This window comes from Lampetra planeri, chromosome 30, assembly GCF_965212315.1.
Source record: "Lampetra planeri chromosome 30, kcLamPlan1.2.h2, whole genome shotgun sequence".
In the NCBI taxonomy this organism is placed as follows: domain Eukaryota; kingdom Metazoa; phylum Chordata; class Hyperoartia; order Petromyzontiformes; family Petromyzontidae; genus Lampetra; species Lampetra planeri.
Window position 1 is genome coordinate 4,061,441 of NC_136136.1, and position 24,648 is coordinate 4,086,088.

Below are 24,648 nucleotides of genomic sequence, written 5' to 3' on the forward strand. Positions count from 1 at the left end.
TGCAGACAGCAGTGTATCACCTTGTGCCTGAGAACGGCCTTGGAAGATGACGTTATTACGAATACACTTGTGAATTCACTTCCACAGGTCTATCCTACGGCATACGTGAGTGCATGCATTTTCATATTCCCTGAAAATGTATGTTGAACTTCGTTTGCACCGTACATAGCCAAATGTGCTAATCGGAGGTGCGAGGAAGGAAAACAATCTAAACACATGAATCAGTTCTCAATAAACGACTTTCAAACTAGGTTTGCTTTTATAAGTGCATAGCTCCAAGTGGCTTTCTAACATGGGAAGGAAGAGCGTTCCAGACGGCCGCACAAGCGCATCTGAAAACGAACGATGCAGTGACCGTCTTCCCGTCAGCTAACCAATAGCCGCTGCGAGAATGTGATATCGCATATTCATCTCATACTTTATCTCGTTTGTACAATTTTGCCAACGCAATTACCCCTATAATGCACACGCATAATTTGCATTGAATTTTAATTAACGTAAATAATTGAGTCTCACGCGCACGATTCCACACGTGCATCTCGAGCGTAAGAATTGGAATTCAGCCGATTAATCTATGCATTGTTACGTTACATTTTTTCATACGGCGGTATTAAAATGTATTTTTTATTTTTATACTTTATCTACTGGTGTTGTCATTGGTGTGGCTGAGCTGAGACCACGTTTGCTTACGGTGCAGCGGAATTGTGGGTTTTGAAATATAATTCTTCGTACACATTTTCTTTTTCATCCGGGTGCGAAAACATGTTTTTTTTTAATCTCCATAACAAAAATTACGTGCCGTTAATTTTCTCCATCAATGCTTTTGTTTATTTGTTTTGTTTGCCACGCACGTAATGCGTGTGCCGCTCATCGTACTCTGGGGCTGCATCGCTATCGCCAGCTGTGCGAACAACAACACGAATAACAACACGAATAACAACACGAACAACAACACGAACAACAACACGAACAACAACCAAATGTCGAATGCAAAGGAGGAATATTCGAAAAATCTGGTGAACACCAGCAATCGTCAAGGTGGATGTTGTCGTCACCCCCAGATGACGACAACGATAACACAACACAACTTGACGCGCTCAGCCTGATGGCTATTCTTTGCGTTGTGATCGAAACGTCGTAGTTTTTGTTATTTTCTATGAACCAATCTACGTGACTTTACCGAAAGACCCAAAGAATATGAATTCCAGCAGTCACGAAAGCTCTCAGTCAAGATTCAACCCGATGGCGTCGATAGCGGCCAAAATATATTACCAGCGTGTAATAAAATGTACCTGCAAATATCTCGATTGGGATTGTACACGGCAAGAACGCCCCCCCCCCCCCTACCTAACAGGCACTTACTGCCAAAACGTGGCAGAACCCCATCCCGAACAAAGCATTGAAGCTTGCCGTGGGTGTATCAGCGTGCTCAGTGGTCGTGATAATAGGCTATCGTCGTACCCGTGTGTCCGCGCGTTGCACAGTCGGCGATCTTCAGCTTGTACGCGTGCGAGGAGGGATTCGCCAGCGGAGGACGCGACGGCTGCGTGAGGCTCTGGGACACCGACTTCAAGCCGATCACGACCATCGACCTGGCCGAGAGCGACCAGGGCTACAAAGGTAACGGCACGCACGGAGCGACAAATACACACAGACTGACGTGGAGACAGGCTGACATGCAGAGAGGCACACGCGCACACACGCACATTGACACACAGACCGGGAGACAGACAGACGTAGAGACAGGCTGACATGCAGAGAGGCACACGCGCACACACACGCACATTGACACACCGCAGACAGACCGAGAGACAGACAGACGCAAGCAGACAGAGGCTTTGTGCCGTGAGAACATTTGAAGAGCTAATAAGTCACTTTTCAAGGGAGTCCAGTCGAGTCGGGTGGTGGGGGGTGGGGGGTTAAACCGGACTGAGCCCCCCCCCCGCCCCCCACTCCTGCTGCAGGCTCATCCACTCCTTGTAAACTATTCTCGTCAATCTTGATTTGAAGCTTTCGTGACTGCAGGAATCCATACTCTTTGGTTCTTTCGGTAAAGTCATCTGATGACGGACGCTTGTGTTGCGACCGAAACTTCGTGCTCTCTTATTCTTTTTCCTATCTACGTGACTTTACCGAAAGAACCAGAGAATACTCTCGTCAAGGCACCAATGATTCGTGCCGTGTTCACCGCTTCCAATCGTCGTCTGGCGCGTTGTCTCTCTCGCGAGTGCCTCTCCCGTCGCCAACAATCTCGCCCACGCTCCGGGCTCCTCCACCCCCCGCCGTGTAAACCCCCCAGCAGCAAGCGCGCCACGTCGCTTGTCGTCTCGCGCGTTTGTTTCGTCTTAGCGGCGCCACGGTGGCGAGATGGTGACTGCCTCGCCCGGTATGCACAGGAGGTCGTGACCCCGACGCCTGTATAGTTGGAGTTTGCGTGGTCTCTCTCTCTCTCTCTCCCCGTGGTCGCGTGGATTTTTCTCCAGGTCCTCCGGGTTTTTCCTTCCACATTGTGTGGAAGAGTTGTTGGCTGCTATACATGTCCACGTGATCAGCCACTTTGTTGGGCTGTAATTTGTGGCCATGTCGCTTCTGAAAACGAGCTGTTCAACTCAGTGAGCCTTACCCGGTACGAAAATAAAATATATAATTTAGTTTATAGTTTTAGGTTATTTTAACTTGCGTGTAGTGCCTTGCGGTATGAAAGGCGTATCAATAAAGATTATTATGATTTATTCTGCCTCATTTTTACCGTTTTGTTCGCTCCACTAGCCGTAACGTAAGGATTTCATATCGCTTGCATCAACCGTAAAACAACCAATTCGCGTGTGTTGACTTTGAGCTTCTTTCGCACCGTCCATATCCGACCGTGCTTCTCAGAGGTGCGGAGGATAGCACACGTCGCAAACGCAGGGTTCAATTCCCAACTAGGACTTCCTGTAGAGTTTGTATGTGCTCCCCCACAGTACTGGATTAAGTTAGTGCGGGGCCTGTAGTATATGTTTTAAAGGGGCGCTAAATAAAAAAAAAACATAAATATTAAAACACAATTTTTTTACTTGCATAGTAAAGTCATTGTATTTTTTCATTTGCTATACAGCCAGATAAATACGACAAATCGCTAACCTTAAACACCCCATCGTTCATAAAAAAAAGTTGAAAGCAGTGTAGTACTATAGAAATAGAGCAAGTGCAGAATCACTGAACCGGAATTGATAGCTTGAAAGCATTTAGCGCGGGACCCTTGAAAGTTCGGGGCCCGTAGCGTGTGTAGCTACTTTTGCTACGAGGATGATCTGACACTGCTCCCCTCCCTGTCCTTAATGGGTTCGCTCAGCAGGCGACTGCCACCCGATTAAAAGCGAGCGATTCGACGCGCGAGTCACGAATGCAGGGGCAGTTTGAACGTTTGTTGAATCACAGCTTGGGAGCATCTTTCACGGACCCTAGTGTCGAGCAACTTCAACTTCTTTGACCCCATGACCTTGGGCGAGGCGATGTTCGGCGGTGATGCAGTGGCGCGCGACGATTTGAAATTGTTTGAAGCGATCGATGACGAAAAGTCGTGCGTTGGCACGCAACAAAAATAATTTATAGATTTTTTCGTATTATTATTATTACGTGGCGAGACAAACAAAACAAAAACATCGCTCCGGCTTCAGATGTTTAAAGTGCCATCTCCTCTCGGGGCTCGTTTGTCTTTGTCACGGTGTTCGTCTCGCACGGACCGCACCGTCAAATGTTCATCGACGATTATGCAGCTCGCTCGTTATCATTTTTCTTTCCCCCAACTCCCTCCCTCCCCTCCCGCGTTTGTTTCCAATTAAGAAAGTTTGGAGCCTCGCTCGGTTGTAAAAATACAGTCTCCGCCTGCCGTGTCACGGTTAAACATCGTATCTGGCGACACGTCTTAGTATTCGGCCTAATTAAAATAAATTACCACTGCTCCGTAAATAGCAACGTATAAAAAAAATTGGCGTATGAAATGTTATGTTTTTCCTGCATTCTATCGCTTTGGGACCCCCGCCGCCGCCTCAACACCCCCAAACCACCCCCCCAACCACCCCCCACCACTCCCCCCACCACCACCGCCACCACCCCCCCCCCACCATCCCTCACCACCCCCCCACCACCCCCCCACCACCCCCACCACCACCCTCACCACCCCCAACACCTCCACCACTCCCCCAACCACCCTCCCCACCACTCCCCCCACCACCCCCACCCCCCCAACCCCCCATCACCCTCCCACCACCCCCCCACCACCCCCAACACCTCCACCACCCTCCCAACCACCCCCCTCCACCACTCCCCCCACCCCCCACCACCCCCACCACCCCCCCAACTCCCCCCACCAACCCCCACCACCACCCCCACTACACCCGCACCACCCCCCACCACCCTTACCACCCCCACCACCCCTGTCCTCCCACCACTGCCCTCTCCATGTCCGAACGCGCGAGTAGCTCTCGAACCAACGCCGCCGACAGCCTCCACGAGACGTCTCGTCCGTCGTTGTCCGTCGTTGTCTTCCGGCCTCCGGCTGCCCGTCCCCCGTGTGTTTGCGTTGTTTATTCCGTTACCATTCCTCCTCCTCTTCTACCTCTTCGCATCGCTCGCTCGCGCGATCAACGCAGCGACCTCTGGCCCCTGCAGGGATTAACGTCGCGTGAACCCAATCACATACAACACATAGGACTCGAAAACTCCCTCCCTCCTTCCCTCCCTCGCTCTCATCGATTGTTAGGCACGCGATCACGCGCGTGTATTGTTAGCTTCAGGATCGATACTAATGGCAGAATTGACGCCTCTAACTGGAATAGTGGCTGGATGTGTGTGTTCCTGTCTCTCTCGCGCGAGCTAGCAACGTACGCGCGCGTGTCCGTCTTGATCCTGCGTGCGATTCAAGCCGATGGACTTTAAAAGCCGCGCGCCGCTAAACGAAGGCGATTTTTTTGTTGTCGCTGCTGCTGCTGCTGCTGTTGTTGTTGTTGCCGTTGCTGTTGTTGCTGCTCTCGTTCGCCCACGGCTCTCTTCGCTGTGCGAGCGCTCCGACACGCGGCGCGGCAACCCTCTCGATGTGGCCGGCATCGATGAACGCCGCAGGTCGTCACCGCAGACTCACGCCCGTTGTGATTGCCACCCTCTTCCGTTCGCGTTCTTACTTTGAGCAACGGCAGTCGGCCCGATATGCCCTCGGTGTTTCTCTTGTAAGCAAACTTGTAGTTGTGCGACGATCCGTCTAAAAGCAATCTGCCCCAGGGGATTTGTGTATTTAACGTTGAGCGATGTTTGCGCAATCTTCACAATTGCTCACGTGACACCGTGGTTTTTGTGCTGATTATTGTTTGCTTCATCCGCTGTACTTGAATGAATTTGTTTTCCATTTCGTCATTTCTGGTGCACCCCAGGTCACTCGACACTAAACCGGCTTCTCAAATGTAGCGTGTTCATGGTTTCAACCTGGTTACCAATGTCTGCATAAATAATAAGTCGTAATACAATTTTTCTCTTTTTTTCCCTTCAAGTAAATCTCAGCTATGAGAATGTAAACAATGTAATGGGCGCTGCCGTAGCGAGATGTTAACTACCTCGCCTGATATGCAGGAGGTCGTGGATTCGATCCCGACCCTGACGCCTGCTGCTGTATATTTGGAGTTTGCGTGTCTCTCTCTCCCCGTGGTCGTGTGGGTTTTTCTCCACGTCCTCCGATGTTTCCCTCTGCATTTAGAAGCATGCGTTTAGAGTATTCGGCTGCTATAAATGTCCACATGATAAGCTACTTCGTTGAGCTATCATTTGTATGAACGTACGTATGTTGAACTTCTTTCGCACTGTACGTAGCCAACCATTGCTAATCAATGGGCCTTACCTGGTAAAATAAAAAAAAATAGTTTAATGTCATATTCTTGGTTCTTTCGGTAAAGTCACGTAGAAGGGATATAATAAAATAATCTAAATATTAAAAAAAAAAGCTCACGACGTTTTGATTGCAACACAAGCAATCATCATCAGATGTGAAATCCACAGCAACCTCCTCGCATCCCAACCAAAATTTTCTTGCTGTGGATTTCACACCTGATGATGATTGCTTGTGTTGCAGTCGAAACGTCGTGATAATTTTTTTTATATTATTTTATTATTTCCCTTTTACGTGACTTTACCGAAAGAACTAAGAATATGAATCCCTGCAGTCACGGAAGCTTTAAATCAAAATTTAGTTTAATGTCAGTTGCTAATTGGCGAACGCGTTAAGTCGTGAGTAGATGGTCCTATCTCGTTCAGCGATTACAAAGTTAAAATCCATCGCATGAGTCATTCCTTTTTCGTTTCGTCCAGCGTAGCTCTTCTGCGAGCAATGCAGCGTACAGGCATCATCGATTGACGAATTGCCGTGCATATGATTTGCTCTCATCATGAGAGATAATTTCTGCAGATGTAGAAGCACTGCGCACGAGTGCTGTATTTTTTTTGGGCCGCACCCATTTAATGGGGCACTTTGTTCTGTTTGTTTACGGTAAAACGAGAAGCCCATGCCCTTAAACAAAAATGAAGAATTCGAATATTGCGCACACAACAAAAAGCCATTACAATGACGAATGCGGTGCACACGAGACGCTAAATCCTCGTCTATTTTTAGCCACACCTACTGTCTCGTGACGTTCATTTATTACAGTAATTTATTTTTTTCACAGATCCACTCTCCCCACGCGCTAAAGCACAACCGATAGTCCGTGGAGACAGCTTCTTCTCTCCCTCCTCTCCTCCTCCTCCTGCTGCTCCTTCACTCCCTCCGTCCCTCCTCCACCCTCCTCCCCTCCCCCCTCTATCTGCTCCTCCTCCCATCCATCCCTCTCATCATTCTCCTCCTCTCTCGCCTCATCATCCGTCTCCCACGTCCTCCTCTTCCTCTCCTTCCCTGCTCCACCCCAACCTCCTCGCATCCCAACCCCCTTGCCCCCCCGTGCGTCTGCCGTTCGCTCGCCCACGGTGTGACGCAGGGTGACTCTGAACCATGGATAGCTAGCATGGGCCCCACACGGTTTTTTAAGATTGAGGAGGGCTTTTAACAACATCGAGGAGAAATGCGATTTAATTCCATATCGATGCTCTGATTTTACGATGTTCATTATAAGACAATGATATATACCGATATATAAAACCGCAAACGCGTCGCTGTGGAGAACATAGCGTGAAGTGTTACGGATAGTTTCAACGAACTCGTTTCGCAATATCTATCGGGGACTGCGTCATTGCCTATAAACAGTTGTCAGTTCGTCAGCATTGGTTGCAGCAAGCCTGACTTCTGATGAGACACTGCATGTCGAAACTGGTGCAGAGGCGTTTGATGTTGAACAAATGTTGCTGATATTTAACTAAACTATAAACTTAACTTTTTTTTTTTGAGCAGGTAAGGCCCACTGAGCTATATCTACATCTTTTTCAGAAGCGACTTGGCCACAAATGATAGCTCGACGAAGAGTGGCTTATCACGTGACAATTTATAACAGATAAATAATCTAAGCTCTTTGCATATGGAAATGTGAATTTTACCACAACTCAATCTATCGGTGCCAAGGTGAGTCTACGGGTGTTCATGCAAGTCGATCAATCTCCGTTAGTCTGCGTGGAAAATCTTGTCTCCATGCAACTCCATGGATCTCTATGCATGCCAATACGGGTCTCTAAGTCTACGGCTCTCTATGCATGTCTATGAGTCTCTAAGTCTACGGGTCTCTATGCAAGTCATTGGTGCTGTGGCCGAGACGACCGACTCGCTACACTTGGGAACCCCGTTTAATCAAAGGCAACTGCCGCTCGGATTTTAATGCAGCGTCTCAGCGGGTCCCTGCCCGGCACGTGGCCGCCTCCTCCTCCTCCTCCGCCGCGTCTCCCCGTCACAGCTTCACTTTCTCCGCGCTCGCCGGCTCATTTATGCCGGCCTCGCGTAGCGGCACCATGGTGCTTCGCCCGCCTCTTGCTGCCACGCGATCACCTCGATTGGGGGGGTAGTGGGGTGGTTGCAATAAAAAAAACACGACGCCGTACGGCTCCCGCAGCAGCAATGCTCGACTCGATTCCGCGCACGCGTCTAATCGGATTAGAGCGTCTCCTAACGGAGGGCGTGTTGCTCCTTTGAATTGTGTCACCCCCCCCCCCCCCGTTTTCACTTAGAAACTTTCGTGGTTCCCGTCCCCGTGTCTCCCCCCCCCCGCGCGCAAGGACTTTCCAGAAGCGTTGCTTAATGCGTGCGTTGGCATCTTCCCCCCTCCCCTCCCTCCCCCCTTAGTGCCTGAAACTCTTGCCTCTGAGCTTTCTTGCCCGTATCGAGGCTTCTTTAACAGTGGCGTCTCAAGGGGGTACGGAGCCTTGCAATCACCGAACCGACGCGCTTTACAACGTCCTATGTGTGTTCGTGGTTGTATGTGTGTGTGTCTGCGAGCGAACCCAGGGTCAAATGCTGCATACAGATAATGTGCTCAACAGCACGCTATATTAGATGCTCCCAAATCGCGCTGTCTCCCTGTCCCTCTACCTTTCTGTCTCCTGATCTCCACGGCTGTCTGTCTCCCCATCGATCTCCCCATCGATCGCTCTTCTTATCCCGACCTCCGCATCTCATTATCTCCCACGTATTTCCATCTCCCCGTCATCTCCCGAATCTCCCCGTCTCTTCGTCTCCCCCCCCCCCCCCCCACGTCGCCCATCGTCTCCCCGTCCCCTCCCATCTTCCCGTCACAACTCCGTGTCTCTCCACCTCATTCCCCCATTGTCTACCGCGATCATCATCATCATCTCCCTCCCCCACCCATCCAAACCTCCCGCTTCCTCACCCTCTCCTGCCACCCCTCCACCCATATACCCCCCCCCACCCACCCAGGCCTGTCTCTCCACCTCTCCCATTCCCCCATCGTCTCCCGCGATCATCATCATCTCCCCCATCCAAATGTACGATCCTCCCACATCCTTACCCCCCACCTACCAACCTGCAACCCCCGCCCCTCCCGGCCCCCTCCCCCCCCCCCAGGGCTCTCCGTACGCAGCGTGTGCTGGAGGAGCGACCGCATCGCCGTGGGCACGCAGGACAGCGAGATCCTGGAGGTGGCGGTGCGCGAGCGCGACTCGCCGCTGCTCGTCATGCAGGGCCACTGCGAGGGGGAGCTCTGGGCCCTCGCCGTGCACCCCGCCAAGCCGCTCGCCGTCACGGGCAGTGACGACCGCTCCGTCAGGCACGGACCCTGCTGACCCCCCCCCCTTCTCTCCACACACCCCCCGCGCTCCTCACCCCCCACCCCAGGACTCCCCCCCCACCCCCCCACCGCTTCCTCACCAGCCTCTAGCCCACTCCGCTCTTCGTCAACGAATCAAGCAAGGAGTTTGACTGGTGATGCAGAGCCGGATTATGACATGCTGGGGCCCTAAGCTATGTCAAGCTTAAGAGGTTCTGTCGTATTATTTTTTCAAAATGTGTATTATTGGAACAGAAAGGGCAATGGAAATATAAATATGAAAGCTTTGTAATTGCATATTTTGTTGAAACTGAAACCATTTTAATTTTGCTAGGTAAGGCCCACTGAACTCTTTTTTTAGAAATCACCTGGCCACAAATGACATCTCAACTAAGTGGCTTATCACGTGGACACTCATAGCGGCAAAATATTTACGGTTAATTATTTAATTTATTTGTCTAAATATGGAGGTAAAAACCATCACACGGTGGCCTCCCTATAACCCCCCCACCCCTACCCACCCACCCAGGCTATGGAGCCTTGCCGACCACGCGCTCATCGCTCGCTGCAACATGGAGGAGGCGGTGAGGTCGGCGGCGTTCAGCCCCGACGGCACGCAGCTGGCGCTCGGCATGAAGGACGGATCCTTCACCGTGCTCAGAGTCAGGTGAGAGCGCGCCCCCCCCCTCACCCCCCCCCCCGATGGTTACCTGCCCCCCCCCCCCTCGGCCCCCACCGACGGTGCCACCTCAAAGGAGCTGCGGGAAGTGGCTCCGAAAGGGATCGAGCTACCGACGGGGATACATTAACACTAAACTATTTCAATTGTAATCTTTTTTTTTATTTTACCAGGTAAGGCCCACTGAGCTATGCAGATATTTTTCTGAAGTTAACGTGGCCACAAATGATAGCTCAATAAAGTGGATTATTAAGTGGAAATTTAGAGCAGTAAAATACTCTAAATGTGTTGTTTCTAAATGTGGAGGGAAAAACCGGAGGACCCGAGAAAAATCCACGCGACCACGGGGAGAACATGCAAACTGCAAATATCCAGGCGTCAGGGTCGTGATTGAACCTACGACCTCCTGTATACCAGGCGAGGTAGTTAACATTTTGCCACCGCGATTCCATTCACGATCTCGCGGCCCTGCCTCCGGCAAGACCTGCCCACATTTACTTAGCCACGCCCACCCAACCACTATCACTACTCACAGCGAATTGCCTTGCTCCTCCTGATCCGGGCCCTACCGACTGCTCATAGGCCCCACCCACTGCTCATGTAGCTCCACCCACTTCTCGAGTCGCCCCGCCCACTGCTCAGGTTGCCCCGCCCCCTACTCAGGGTAGCTCTGCCCTTTGCCCGCATCATGAGTTCAGTAAGAGGCCAGAGATTGGGAACCAAATGCTGATTTTCACAAATCCTTCGCAACGACCGTGGCAGGCTTCTGAAAACACGGGTGTTGTCCCAGCTAAACCGAAACGTTTGATAGCCTCATTTAAAAGGACGTATGCAAGGTTGCCACATTGGCATAATGGGTGAGCATGGCAAGGCTTTCATCCAGCAGTGGATCTTTACAGACCAGTGAAATCCTAAGAGTGACATTTTTTTTTATTTACCCAGGAAAGCATCACCCGAGTGTTTTTTCACCAATCAGGTCCTGTGCTGTGGAGGTTTGGCTATGTTCATCCGGAGTGTTTTACAGTGTCAATTCCACAAGCCAGGGACAGCCCTCTTCATTGGTAAGCTGCTGAGGGGACAGCCCTCTTCATTGTTAAGCTGCTGAGGGCCCAGGCTGCCTCACGGCCAAATCTTTCATTGGTTTCTCATTCATTTAGTTATTCATAAATATATCATCCATCACATTAACTAGCAACGCATCGATACATGGGCATTTACTGCCCTTTGTCAATCTCACCGCTGGATCAGGGGCCTCCACATGTCACGTGCATTTTGGGGCTTATCTGACGATACTTCACTACGCTGGTCATTTTGAGTGAAGGCGGAGAGTGTCCATGTTGGAGCACAGTGAAGTACAATTTTGAACATTTCCTGAACTGCCCGCTGCAGACAACGTATTTCCGCAACAGCCTGCGACTCCTGATCTGTGCATGGTGGTCGCCCAACAACACGCGATCCAGGCTTCAACTTGGCTTCCAAGAGTCGGCTATATTGGGCACAATCCAGGTGATTTGGTAATTAAATAATGCCCTAAGTTTACTCGTCTTTATTTTTCCAGGAGAGCCTCACTGAGGCTTGACACATTTTTCAAGAGGTCCCTGCATTGGAATGTTCAGCCAAATTTATTAACCCTTTTCCGTTCCTAGACATCTGCAAGTTGCAGGGTGGGTTCCTATTCGCCGCTGAATCTCGGTAACACGTAAGCGGTTCAGCGTTAATTTTATTTGGAGAGGCGTAGCGCCGCTATTTTTAAGACCTTGTACTCACTGCAGAGAACTGTAGCAACGCGACCACACTTTACGAAGCTGGTGCCAAACTGTGCCACACGCCTTCCCGCACGCCCTTGTGGGAGCCTCGGTACCCATCAAGTTATTTTATTTTAAGTATTTTTCGTTCACTGAAGAAAAACTTATGACGTACACACACGTCATCGGAACGGGGAAGGGTTAATGAGCGTTTGGCTTCGTGTGGGAAGAATTTTGGGAATCTGGAGAAAATTCACCATGGATATGAAGGGGTAATTCTCAAAGCTCCATGCAGAGACATTCAATAATCTATTGCTATACTGCCATGTCCTTACCATCTTGCCTGGTAAGTGTCTCTAAGGTGACAGCCGTTCTCTGCATTAAGTATTCCTTCAACACAGTACTGTTGCACGCTGCATTTAAGTGCAGCCCCATTTGCAAGACCCAAGTTATTGTGATGAGGAAAGAGAAACTGCCCTTCTGTAAATTATCGGGCGTGTGGGAATTCACAAACGCTGCAAAACGGATCGCTTAGGTGTTTGTGTGAGGATCTCGCGCGCCACCAAATTGAAACCGAATTCAATTTATAAACCTCGGCACAATCCGTGCACCCAACCCATCTGTCCTAAAATGCTGTCCATCAATCTCTCATTCCCCACCCGCCTATACCATCACCTTCAAGAGCCTCCCTCCCTCCATCTCCCTCCCTCCCACCCTGCCTGCCCACACCCCCACCACAGCTCTTACACGCCGCGTAGATAACGCAGAAGACGAACACGCAGCAAAGTGTGCTTTGTCGTAGGACGGTGGAAGAGGAGGCCAAGAGGATTCGCTCTGGAGGAATTCTCTCGAGCTCTCGCTTCAGGGAGGCAGGCGTTGGGGGGGGGGGGCGCATTAGGGAGGCGGGGGTTAGGGGGGCTTTAGGGAGGCGGGGGTTAAGGGGGCTTTAGGGAGGCAAGGGTTGCGGGGGGGGGGGGTTTCTTTTGGCAGCAGTTGAGGGGCGCTGTCCTTACCGCACGCGCCACCGATGGTAGAACACCGCTCAGCCATCACGCTTCACCATTGCGCCACTCGGTATAACCTTGCGCCAACCGGTGAGGCTCTCGCGACGTCACCACTTATTTTCGTTGTTTCTTTTTCTCTCCCCCCATCCCAACACCCCCCGCCCTCCCGCCCGCCTCAACGGCTCTCGAAACAATTTTTCAAAACTCGGGACGCGAGCAGCAGAACTAATTTCGCTCTCAAGATTGAGAGATTTATTTCCACGTCATTAAACACAAACTCGCTACCCCCCCCCTCCGCCCCCCCCCGTCCCTGCTTCTCCCCACCTCACAAAACCCGACTCGGCACTCTCGGCCGCGCCATTAACTCTTCTTCCATCGGGGAACGAGCAGCTGAGAGCAGTAGGGATGGGAGAGTGGGTTGGGGGGTGGGGATGGGAGAGTGGGTTAGGGGGGGGCTGGGTGGGGATGGGAGAGTGGGTTGGGGGGTGGGGATGGGAGTGTGGGTTGGGGGGTGGGGATGGGAGAGTGGGTTAGGGGGGGCTGGGTGGGGATAGGAGAGTGGGTTAGGGGGGGGGGGCTGGGTGAGGATGGGAGAGTGGGTTAGGGGGGGGGGCTGGGTGGGGATGGGAGAGTGGATTGGGGGGTGGGGATAGGAGAGTGGGTTAGGGGGGGGGGGTCTGGTTGGGGATGGGAGAGCACGAGACGGTGGAAGATGAATGTAAGTTTCTCTCCCCAACCTCTCGTCCTCTCTGTCTTCCCGATGTGCCGAGGAGCGTGAGTCATGGAGCTTCTCTCCGACGCCCGCGACGCTTCATCACTGCTCGAGCAACATACGCGAGCTTGCCCTGCCGTGCTTCCCACTCAGTGTGTGCCCAACATTTGCTGGCGGCACATACGCGCGCTTATTTCCTGGGATATTATAACGGAACGACCGCCAAATCTCTCGCCATTCATTGAAATTCGATTCAAGGATCGGTTCTTCTTTTGAAATGTTGCAGTTATTGTAGCGGCCCCTATTAGCTGGCGGGGGTCAACGTTAACCTTATATGAATTAATAAAAAGGGCAATGATTGTTACACACGTGAGTGCAGAGGTGCGTTGATCGATTGAGAGCCACCGATAAACCACAACACCTTGCTGACCTCGTCAAGGAGCCTACAACCATCATCACCTGAACTCCGGTTATCCCTGCAGGAGCAGCAGCAGCTGTTGGCTGGCCATTAGACAAAGACGGTCACCACACTGCGCGCTTTCAGATGCGCTACCGCGTCCGTCTGGAACGCTCTTCCTTCCGATATTAGGAAGCGACTAGAGCTATGCACTTTAAAATAATCTAGATTGTAACTGCTTTTTGTGTTTAGTTTATTGTCCGGGAATCAAACTCGGTTCACGCGGTTTTACAGCACAGGGTAATGTTAACTACTGCACCACCACCTCCACCCATTATTTGAGTTGGCCGTACGTAGATTTATATCACAGAATAAAAACAAGCAAGTGGGTTTCTGCATCACAGTAACACCAGCTGTGTGAATCACCTCCAGGTGAATACACAAAAACCAACCTACATTTGAATGCATGCTTAGAGATATCGTGAGTCATAAACGGCATTGTATTTTTTTTATTTCGAGGCCGGCGTGAGGTGCATTTCTACATCTGCGGATCGTGAGAGACGGGTGGACAGCTTGGGAAAGCCTTCATCCAGCAGTGGATTGACCAAGGCCCACTTTGTTGATGATGAAGATGATAATTACTCCAAGAATGTGACCTCAGAATCACCTTTTTTCTTACGTCTGTCTGCGGTTTGGGTTCCACGGGCGGTGCAGAGCTCGTGCCAGAGAACGCTGTCGCGATAGCCAGATGAAGCTCTCAGTTTAACGCGTGTGCTTTCGCGACCAATTTTATCCATAATAACCTTTTTTTTTGCGTGGTTTAATCACGAGCAAAACGTCGCCTTCGAATTGTAAATGTTTTACTCTCCAACACACCGGCGTGTTGAAGTGGTCCCCAATTGCCACGTTCTGTTCACGCGACAAACCTCACTAATTGGCTGCGTCGGGTGGTGGCAGGGTTTAACGACACATTTGCATTTACGCGATCTAACCCAAGAACGCAACCTTTATTATAGATGGAGCTATGTCAGGCAAAGGTGACGCGGGGGTGGTGGGGGGGGGGCGGTCCAGAGAGGGGTGGCGGCTATAGAGGGGGGCGGCAGTTGTGGGCATGAATGATGGAGTCACGGTGCAATCGCTTTAACAACGAGCATACTGCCCGAAGCTCCGAAGCCATTACTGACGGCTCATCCCGCTATTAATTCACGAGAGGAGACAACGCGATGCAATGCTCCCGCTAGCGCAACCGCGTCTGGCCTCGTGCCTTTCAGACGCGCAAAATTGAATCACGTCCCCCTCTATTCCCAGCCCTGCAATTTTTTGCCCGTTGTTAAGAGCGAATGAGATGAAGATTTCAGACGTGCGACGAGGGGTGGGGGGGGGGGCGCGTGCCGCCCGCTCGTCGCTAATCGGCCGCGTTCGGTGCGGTATTTTTTTTCTGAATGCGTTTTCAATGAATTCGGCTCCTGTGGCGTAATTAGCAAGTGGGGGGGGGGGGTCCCTCCGTTTTTCGCCGGCCCCTTGCGACGCTGGAGAACTGGCGACTGAACACGCAAAAAAAAATGATCTAAAAAAAAAACAAGGAGCCTTGCGGAGATTGCTAAGTATTAAACATTGTGACAGGCCCCACAAGACCACATATGTCTGCTTCGAAGCAGGGCAATAGAATATATTTCTTTGGAAATTACATTCCGATTGTGCGAGACGGAGAGAGTGCACGAGCGGTGTGGTTGTCGGTTTTTCAGGAGCGGTGGCATAGTGGTTCGCATCGCTGCGTTACGAACCCGGCGATCCCGGGTTCGATTCCTGCGCACGGTCGACACCAGTGACGGTTATCTGAACCGGTCCCGGGCCTCCCCTAGGTCGACTCAGCTTCAAATGAGTACCTGGTGGGGTGTGTAGTAAACATCGTTACTAGGGAGACAAAGGCGGCCGGGCGTGGTGGTGGCCACTCACCCCCTCGTGTGCCGAGCTTGCCTTCAAAGGTGCTCGCTAAGAGCACTTGCCCCTACAGTCTGCAACAGGCTATAGGGGGAGGGTCTTTGTTCGTAGATCTGTGTGGGGGGGAGAGCTGTGGCATGATGAGAGCACTGTCATATGAACCCGGCGACCTGGCTTCTATTCTCTGCCGAGGCTAATATCAGAGGCAGTTTTCCAAATTGGTCCGGGCCTCCCAGGAATCACAGCTGATGTCTTGCTCAAGTTCGGATGGAGTCGGTGCACGTCTTCCCTGTACAGCCTTGAGCCAGTGGTGACAATTCCACATTCCTGGGGCAAGTCTCTCCATAGGGTAGCCGCTGTTGACTTACCTCCAAAGCGTTACCCATTCTATCAACACCCAACCGGGAATTGAATTCGCAACCTTCCGATTGCGAGCCGCTCGCTCGTACTGCTGAGCAACCTGTCTGGATGACCCCCAGGTCGACCTGGCCTTAGTTTAGTACCTGGCGCAGTGTGTACCCATCAGTACTAGGGAGACAAAAGCGGTCGGGCGTGGTGCTGGTCACACAACCCCCTCGTGCGCCGCGCCGGCCTTCATAGTTGCCGCTCGTAGCACTTGCCCCAACAGTTTGTACGGCTGTTCGTGGGGGGTTTTTTAGTCTTTATATTTCTGTGTATTTCTTTTCGTACCTTTTTCTTTAAAAATATGTACGCATTGGAGCGCAAACTGATGCTTTTTGCGAACCCGGCCAAGAGATATTAAGCATTTAGCCATTCGTTTACACGTATTTCTGCACTTGTGCATGGCAATACGTTCAAGAACTGAATGCCAATGTTTAGGTCTGCTGGTCACGACGAGAGGGTATCCTCCGGTTTTTGTTACTGCTCTGTTGCTAAACTACATTTGTTTTATGTTACCAGGTAAGGCCCACTGAGCTATGTGGCTCTTTTGCAGAAGCGACCTGGACACAAATGACAGCTTTAACGAAGTGGCTTTTCACGTGGACACTTATAGCAGCCAAATACTCTAAACGCGTGATTCTAAACGTGGAGGTATAAACTGAGGCACTTGTGAAAAATCCACACGGCCACGGGGAGAGAGAAACCACTAACTCCAAATATACAGCCGTCAGTCGAGATCGAGCCCATGACCTCCTGTATACTAGGCGAGGTAGTTAACATTTCGCCCCCAACTGAAGGAGCGCAGACTACAGGTGTGTACTCTGTGGGATGCATGGCCACAGTTGCACAACCGTGTCGTGTCTTTACTTTTCCAATTAAAAATAGCCAATTGGGATGGGACGTAATGCTTATGCTGTGGGTGGGGCACGGGTCCCTGACGTGAACATATGGACTCACACACGCAAGCAAAGCACGCACATCCAGCTTCGAGCCAAATTCCAAGAAATCGTCTTGGAGATAATGCGAAGCCCGAGAAAGCGATTGTGGAACAGGTGTGGTAATTATATTTGTGTGGGGTTATGTGGAGTTGAATTAACCGACAGTTTTTCTCCTGTTGCCAATTTCAGTCATGTCCTTGAGCAAATTGCATCATCCGTACAATGATCAGCCACGATCAATCTGCCTCTGGATGATTGGAGCGGTGGTGCAGTGGTTCGTGCAACGCGCGAAAAATATAGAAACCTGAGTTTGATTCCTGGACATAGCTAAAGTCAGGTGGCAAGTGGTATCTGAACCGGTCCTGGGCTTCCCTATTTAACCAACCTGAACTTAACCAGCGTGGTGAAGTATAGCTAAACTAACTGACATGGCGTCGGGAGGCCTTCATCCAGCAGAGACTGCTCAGAGACTCAACACTGCCCCGTAGACTCAACAATGCGCATAGACTCAACACTGCCCCATAGACTCAACAATGCGCATAGACTCAACACTGCCCCGTAGACTCAACTCTGCCCATATACTCAATACAGCCCCATATACTCAACACTGCCCCATAGACTCAACACTGCCCATAGACTCAACACTGCCCCATAGACTCAACACTTCCCCATAGACTCAACACTTCCCCATAGGCTCAACACTGCCCCATATACTCAACACTGCCCATAGACTCAACACTGCCCCGTAGACTCAACACTGCCCCGTAGACTCAACACTGCCCATAGACTCAACACTGCCCCATAGACTCAACACTTCCCCATAGACTCAACACTTCCCCATAGACTCAACACTGCCCCATAGACTCAACACTTCCCCATAGACTCAACACTTCCCCATAGACTCAACACTGCCCCATAGACTCAACACTGCCCATAGACTCAACACTGCCCCATAGACTCAACACTTCCCCATAGACTCAACACTGCCCATAGACTCAACACTGCCCCATAGACTCAACACTTCCCCATAGACTCAACACTGCCCATAGACTCAACACTTCCCCATAGACTCAACACTTCCCCATAGACTCAACACTGCCCATAGACTCAACACTGCCCCATAGACTCAACACTTCCCCATAGACTCAACACTGCCCATAGACTCAACACTGCCCCATAGACTCAACACTTCCCCATAGACTCAACACTGCCCATAGACTCAACACTGCCCATAGACTCAACACTGCCCCATAGACTCAACACTTCCCCATAGACTCAACACTTCCCCATAGGCTCAACACTGCCCCATATACTCAACACTGCCCATAGACTCAACACTGCCCCGTAGACTCAACACTGCCCCGTAGACTCAACACTGCCCATATACATTAAGCAGTCCCCGTCAACCTCCTTTCGCTACGTTTTAAAGCCTCGCCTCTTCTCCATTGCCCATTCTCTTCCCTGCCCTGTTGTGACCCCCCACGTGGCCTCTGTTACGGTCACTCATTCCTCGGCCCTTGCACTGCCCCTGCCATCTAATCCATTCTATTTTTTTTTGTCATCGCTCTGAAACTATGTTACAGAGCGCCTTGAGATAAGGCGCTCCCTCGTATGAATACGAATCAAGATAAATGTTTTGAGACGCGGCGATTCGTCGCCCCATCTCTGTTTTATACACGAGGATGCCCCGCACCGAGCCTCAATTCCTTTCCGAGATACCAGTGCCACCAGCTGCGCGCCTAGGCCTGCTCGGCTTGTGCCCTGCGCGGTGGCGAATTCTAAATCTCGCCCCGTGTGTTGGTGTGGGGAGGGGTGGCCACGGAACAATAAAAAACAACGAAACGTCAATGTGTACGAAGCGACGCGTCGCGGTTTGCGTGCGTGCGTTCATCTGGGCGGGCGGCAACGGCTGGACATTGACACGAAACGTGGTGGGCCCTGCTTGCTTGCTTGCGTATTTTCTAAATTTGTTTAGTCTTTGCGCGAGCCAAATTAACGCGGCTTACGATCGCATCGACGCTCCTGCGGCAATGCCGTTTTGGACGGCACGTTATCCACGCGCATGTTGTCCGTGTGCGGTTATTCATTTATATTCCCTTTGTTTTTTTTATCGACGCAATTTACCCCACCGCCCCCACCGTTCCCCCCTCCCGCCCACCCCATTCCCCCATCCATCCGTCCGTGGTTTTTTTTTTATAAACCGCTGATGCGGCATGAAGGCCATCAAAAGCCTAAAAGCCACTCCACGGCACGCGGCGACTGGTCTGTAATTGCCGACCGGGGGAGGGGGGGGCGCTGGTCGCCCCTGAGTGGTTGTTGACTCTCCTCGTATCGACGACGACGACGCCGCTTCCTTCAGAACGAAAGGGCTCGCGGGGCGGCTCCCGCGAAGTGTCCTCATGACCGACAACCTCACCACCCACCCGCTCTCACCACACCCACCCTCACCACACCCAAGACACCCGCCCTCATCACACCCGCCCTCACCACAACCACCCTCACCAGACCCACCCTCACCACACCCGCCCTCACCACACCCGCCCTCACCAGACCCACCCTCACCACAACCACCCTCACCAGACCCACCCTCACCACACCCTCCCTCACCACAACCACCCTCACCACACCCTCCCTCACCACAACCACCCTCACCACACCCGCCCTCACCACACCCACCCTCACCACACCCTCCCTCACCACAACCACCCTCACCACACCCGCCCTCACCACACCCACCCTCACCACACCCTCCCTCACCACAACCACCCTCACCACACCCACCCTCACCAGACCCACCCTCATCAGACCCACCCTCACCACACCCTCCCTCACCACAACCACCCTCACCACACCCACCCTCACCACACCCGCACTCACCACACCCTCCCTCACCACAACCACCCTCACCACACCCGCCCTCACCACACCCACCCTCACCACACCCTCCCTCACCACAACCACCCTCACCACACCCGCCCTCACCACACCCACCCTCACCACACCCTCCCTCACCACAACCACCCTCACCACACCCACCCTCACCAGACCCACCCTCATCAGACCCACCCTCACCACACCCTCCCTCACCACAACCACCCTCACCACAACCACCCTCACCACACCCGCACTCACCACACCCTCCCTCACCACAACCACCCTCACCACACCCGCCCTCACCACACCCTCCCTCACCACAACCACCCTCACCACACCCGCCCTCACCACACCCTCCCTCACCACAACCACCCTCACCACACCCGCCCTCACCACACCCACCCTCACCACACCCTCCCTCACCACAACCACCCTCACCACACCCGCCCTCACCACACCCACCCTCACCACACCCTCCCTCACCACAACCACCCTCACCACACCCACCCTCACCAGACCCACCCTCATCAGACCCACCCTCACCACACCCTCCCTCACCACAACCACCCTCACCACACCCACCCTCACCACACCCGCACTCACCACACCCGCCCGGCAATTTCCACCCCCGAGTTCCGTCCGCCGCGAGCGGCCGTCGCTGGTGGGAAAAACAAAAACCCGGCGGGTGGAGTTGGCGCGGGGTGGGGGAGGTGAGGGGGTGGGGGGAGGTGCGGGAGGTGGGGGGAGTGGGGGAGGTGGGGGGTGGAGGGGGTGGAGGAGGTGGGGGGGGGTGCGGGAGGTGGGGGAGGTGGGTGGGGTGGGCGAGGTGGGAGAGGCGGGGGAGGTGGGAGGGAGGTGGGGGGGACCTTCGGAGCGCTCGACCCCAGGGCGCCGCACCTCTTCCACCACCCCGCCCGCCGACACGCGTGCGCTCTCTCGCCGCCGATTGATTTCCACTGCGCGCCTTCAGCGGCCGCTCCGCTCTGCTCGGCTTGGCCGTTGCCCCTCAGCTTCACGCGCGCGCGAGCTGCGGGGAGCGGTAGCGTGGTCGGTTAGCGCTGCGCTACGAACCCGGGGACCCGAGTTCGATTGCCCGCTCACGGCCAACGCCGGTGACGATTTTCTAAACCGGTCCTGGGCCTCCCCTAGGTCGACTCGGCCTCGAGCGGTGTGTAAACATCGCCGCTCGGGACACAAAGGGGTCCCGGGCGTGGAGCTGGCCACCCGCCCCCTCGTGCTCCTTGGCGGCCTTAATGGCCAGTGAGGGCTATAGGGGGCGACCTGTCTGTCGTTGGTATGGAAAACGCGTGGGGAGTGCTGACGTATCGGTCAGCGCCGCCGCGCTATGAGCCCGGTGACCTGGGTTTCATTCCCCTCTGCCAAGGGCAACATCAGCGGCGCATATCAGAATCGCTTTCTGGGGCCTCCCCTATGTCGGTTCGACCTGAAGTGACTACTTGGTGCGGTTTGTCAAGCCGAGCGCAGGTGCACCGTTAAGGGCCTCCAAAGGCTGCTCGACAAAAGCAGCACTTGCTCCCGCAAATCCGTAACCCTGTATTGGGATCTCTGCATGCGCCGTGAACTACATGGGACCTCGGCGGAGGCCTCGTGTTATGCCATCGGCCGTGCCCGTACAGTGCTCGCCGAGCTTGCATTGGCTTCCGGTTGCTGCCCGAATAAGTGATGAGATCGCACTCACTACACACAAAGTGCTTTCCACGAACGAGCCACAGTGCCTTGCTCATCTCGTCAAGGGGCACAAACCACCGTCACGCGCATTCCGGTCATCCTCGCAGCAGCGACTTTTGGCTGACCATCGAACAAAGACGGTCACCGCACCACCGCGCGCTTTCAATATGCGCTTCTGCGGCCGTCTGGAACGCTCTTCCTCCCGATATTAGGAAGCGACTGGAGCTATGCACTTTTAAATCATCTCGATTGAAAACTCTTCTCTTCAGAACTGATTTTTTGCGTGTAGTTTGTTGTCCTTCCGCCCGCACGGTGCGAAACAAGTTCAGCATACCGACATCGTCGGGACATGATCACTACCCGGCTCCCTGCTGGACGTCTGCTGGAAATAAAAAGAAAGAGCTTCATAGCTCATCGGATTCTTCTCTCCCCCCCCACCCCCCGCCCTACCAGGGACATGTCGGAGGTGGTGCACGTTCGCGAGCGCAAGGACCCGGTCCACGTGCTGCGCTTCTCACCCGACGGCGCGTATTTAGCCGCGGCGTCGGCGGAGGGCGGCGTGGACGTCTACTCGACGTCGCAGCGCTACAAGAAGGTCGGCGAGTGCTCGCCGGCACCCGCGGGTGAGAAGGCCGTGGCTCGGCACATGGGGAAGGAGCGGGCAGAGCGGACGAACACGTGCGCGGGAGAACGGCGGGCGAGTGAAAGGCATCGTGTTTGGCGGCGGGCGTGGACAGGACGCGTCGTGAGAAAGGCATCGGAGACTGGCAACGGATGCGGATCGAGCGCGCGGGAGTGAGGACGGATTATTGCGTCGCGAGACGCGCGAGAGACGACGACGGCTTGGGAAGGCCTTCATCCAGCAGTGGATAGACCGCGGCTGACGACGAGAACGGTTGTCACTCACAGCGCCCTCGTTGTGCAAATGTGGCCTTTTCTGCCCGTTCGAATAACGGAACGCTCGGATACGGGCGACACAAAGGCCTCCTCCCTTCGATTTTCCCTTCAGCTCCACGAGGCGGACCAACGCCTCCATGGCAACAACTGCGTTCTTGTTCTTGGTTCTTTCGGTAAAGTCACGTAGAAGGGAAATAATAAAATAAAAATAAATAAATCAGAATTTATTATTTAATAATAAAATAAAAAAAATAAAACAGATTTTATTATTTTATTATTTCCCTTCTACGTGACTTTACCGAAAGAACCTAGGAGATGAATCCCTGCAGTCACGGAAGCTTTAAATCGAAATTTCACTGCGTTCGTGTTCTCGCCGCAGGCGCCTGCTCGCTGCAGGGGGCCGTGGGGGCGTCCGGAGTTCCGCTCGACGGCGGGATGGCCCTGGGGCCAGCGGCCGTGACGCCGGGCGCCGTGGTGGCGATAGGTCTCGGCGGGCCGGCTGTCGGTGGTGGTGGGGGCGGTGGTGGCGTTGGCAGCGGTGGCGGTGGTTTGGCTGTGCCGGGCGGCCCGGCTGTGGTGGTGCACATGGACTGGACGTTGGACGGCCGGTTCCTGCACACGAACGACACCAGCGGGCACCGCGCCGTCTTCAGGATGCCCTGTGAGTGGGCCATGCACCGCCGGGCATCAACAATCGATTGACGGTTCATCCTTAAGTGGGACATGCGCGTGGAGTTGTTTTGTGGTTGTGGGTGCTTTCATATTGTTTGTGTATTACTTTTGGTTTTTGGCTGTTTCGTGGGAATGAAAAAATAAGTAAATAGCTGTGGGTAAATAACGATGATGATGGTGATGATGATAAAATAACGACTGACAATGGCAATGTTTAATGCCCACCATCGTCAAGATTAGCTGGGACTCATCCCTGACTACCTCTCCCATCTCATCTCCCTCATCTCACTCTACTACGCTCTACGCACTCTCCTACCTCTCCCCTCTCATCCCGCTCCACTCCCCTCCACGCACTCTCCTACCTCTCCCCTCTCATCCCACTCCACTCCCCTCCACGCACTCTCCTACCTCTCCCCTCTCATCTCACTCTACTCCCCTCCACGCACTCTTCTGCCTCTCCCCTCTCATCTCACTCCACTCCTCTCCACGCACTCTCCTACCTCTCCCCTCTCATCTCACTCCACTCCTCTCCACGCACTCTCCTACCTCTCCCCTCTCATCTCACTCCACTCCCCTCCACGCACTCTCCTACCTCCCCCCTCTCATCTCCCTCCACTCCTCTCCACACACATTCCGCTCCAGGAACTAAGGCTTTCAATCGAAGGTCCTATTCATTCAACCATTGCTCAGTAGAATGTCACTAATTATCCTCCACTATATCCAAGGTCTGGAACTCCATCCCCCCAATCGTCCCTGCTGTCCACTCCCTGCCCAGGTCCCAAACTAAACAACGTCCTTTGCCCTCTACCTACGGCTGACCACTTTTCAACGTCAAATCAATACCACCCGCACCCCCACTCCCCGCGTTACCGCCGTACGCATGCACGCTGCGTTGGCGTTTCGGTGACGTTCGCCCGTGTCCCGCGGCCGCAAGTCGGCAAGGTGCTGACGGAGAAGGAGGAGCTGGAGGTGAGCCCGTGGGTGTCCTGGACGTGCCCGTACGGCATCGAGGTGGCCGGGGTCCACCCCAAGTACGGCGGCGGTGGCGGCTCCGTTGGCGGTGGCTGCGGTGCGGGCACCAACGTGAGCACGCTGGACGCCAACATCGCCGGAGGGGTCCTCGGGGCGGGCGACGAACAGGGCCTCGTGCGGCTCTACCGCTTCCCCAGCTTCAAACGCGGTGCGGCGGTCACGCATGTCACACGCGTGTCACACGCATGTCACACGCATGTCACACGCATGTCGCACGCGTGCGGCACGCGGGCGGCGCGGGCATGACACGGGCACGTGACATGGGCGCGTCACGGGCACGACACGTGCATACACACATGTCGCACGCATGATACAAGCATGCCGACCGTGGAATATATTGCAAGGCCCCCGCCGATGCCCATAGCATACGTCACACTCGAGTCACACGCCTGCAACACGCGTGTAGCGCGCACGTGACACACACGTGACACTGCGTGTG

General features: G+C 53.5%; 1 protein-coding gene across 1 annotated transcript in view; it reads left to right on the forward strand.

Moving 5' to 3' along the window:
• The window catches only part of LOC144728736 (echinoderm microtubule-associated protein-like 6), a 119,167-nt gene that overhangs the window by 17,398 nt on the left and 77,121 nt on the right, over positions 1–24,648 (forward strand). Inside the window, 6 exon segments of the mRNA XM_078608342.1 lie at positions 1,485–1,620; positions 9,026–9,227; positions 9,757–9,894; positions 22,062–22,231; positions 22,885–23,166; positions 24,112–24,357. Coding sequence (XP_078464468.1) covers positions 1,485–1,620; positions 9,026–9,227; positions 9,757–9,894; positions 22,062–22,231; positions 22,885–23,166; positions 24,112–24,357 — 1,174 coding nt within the window.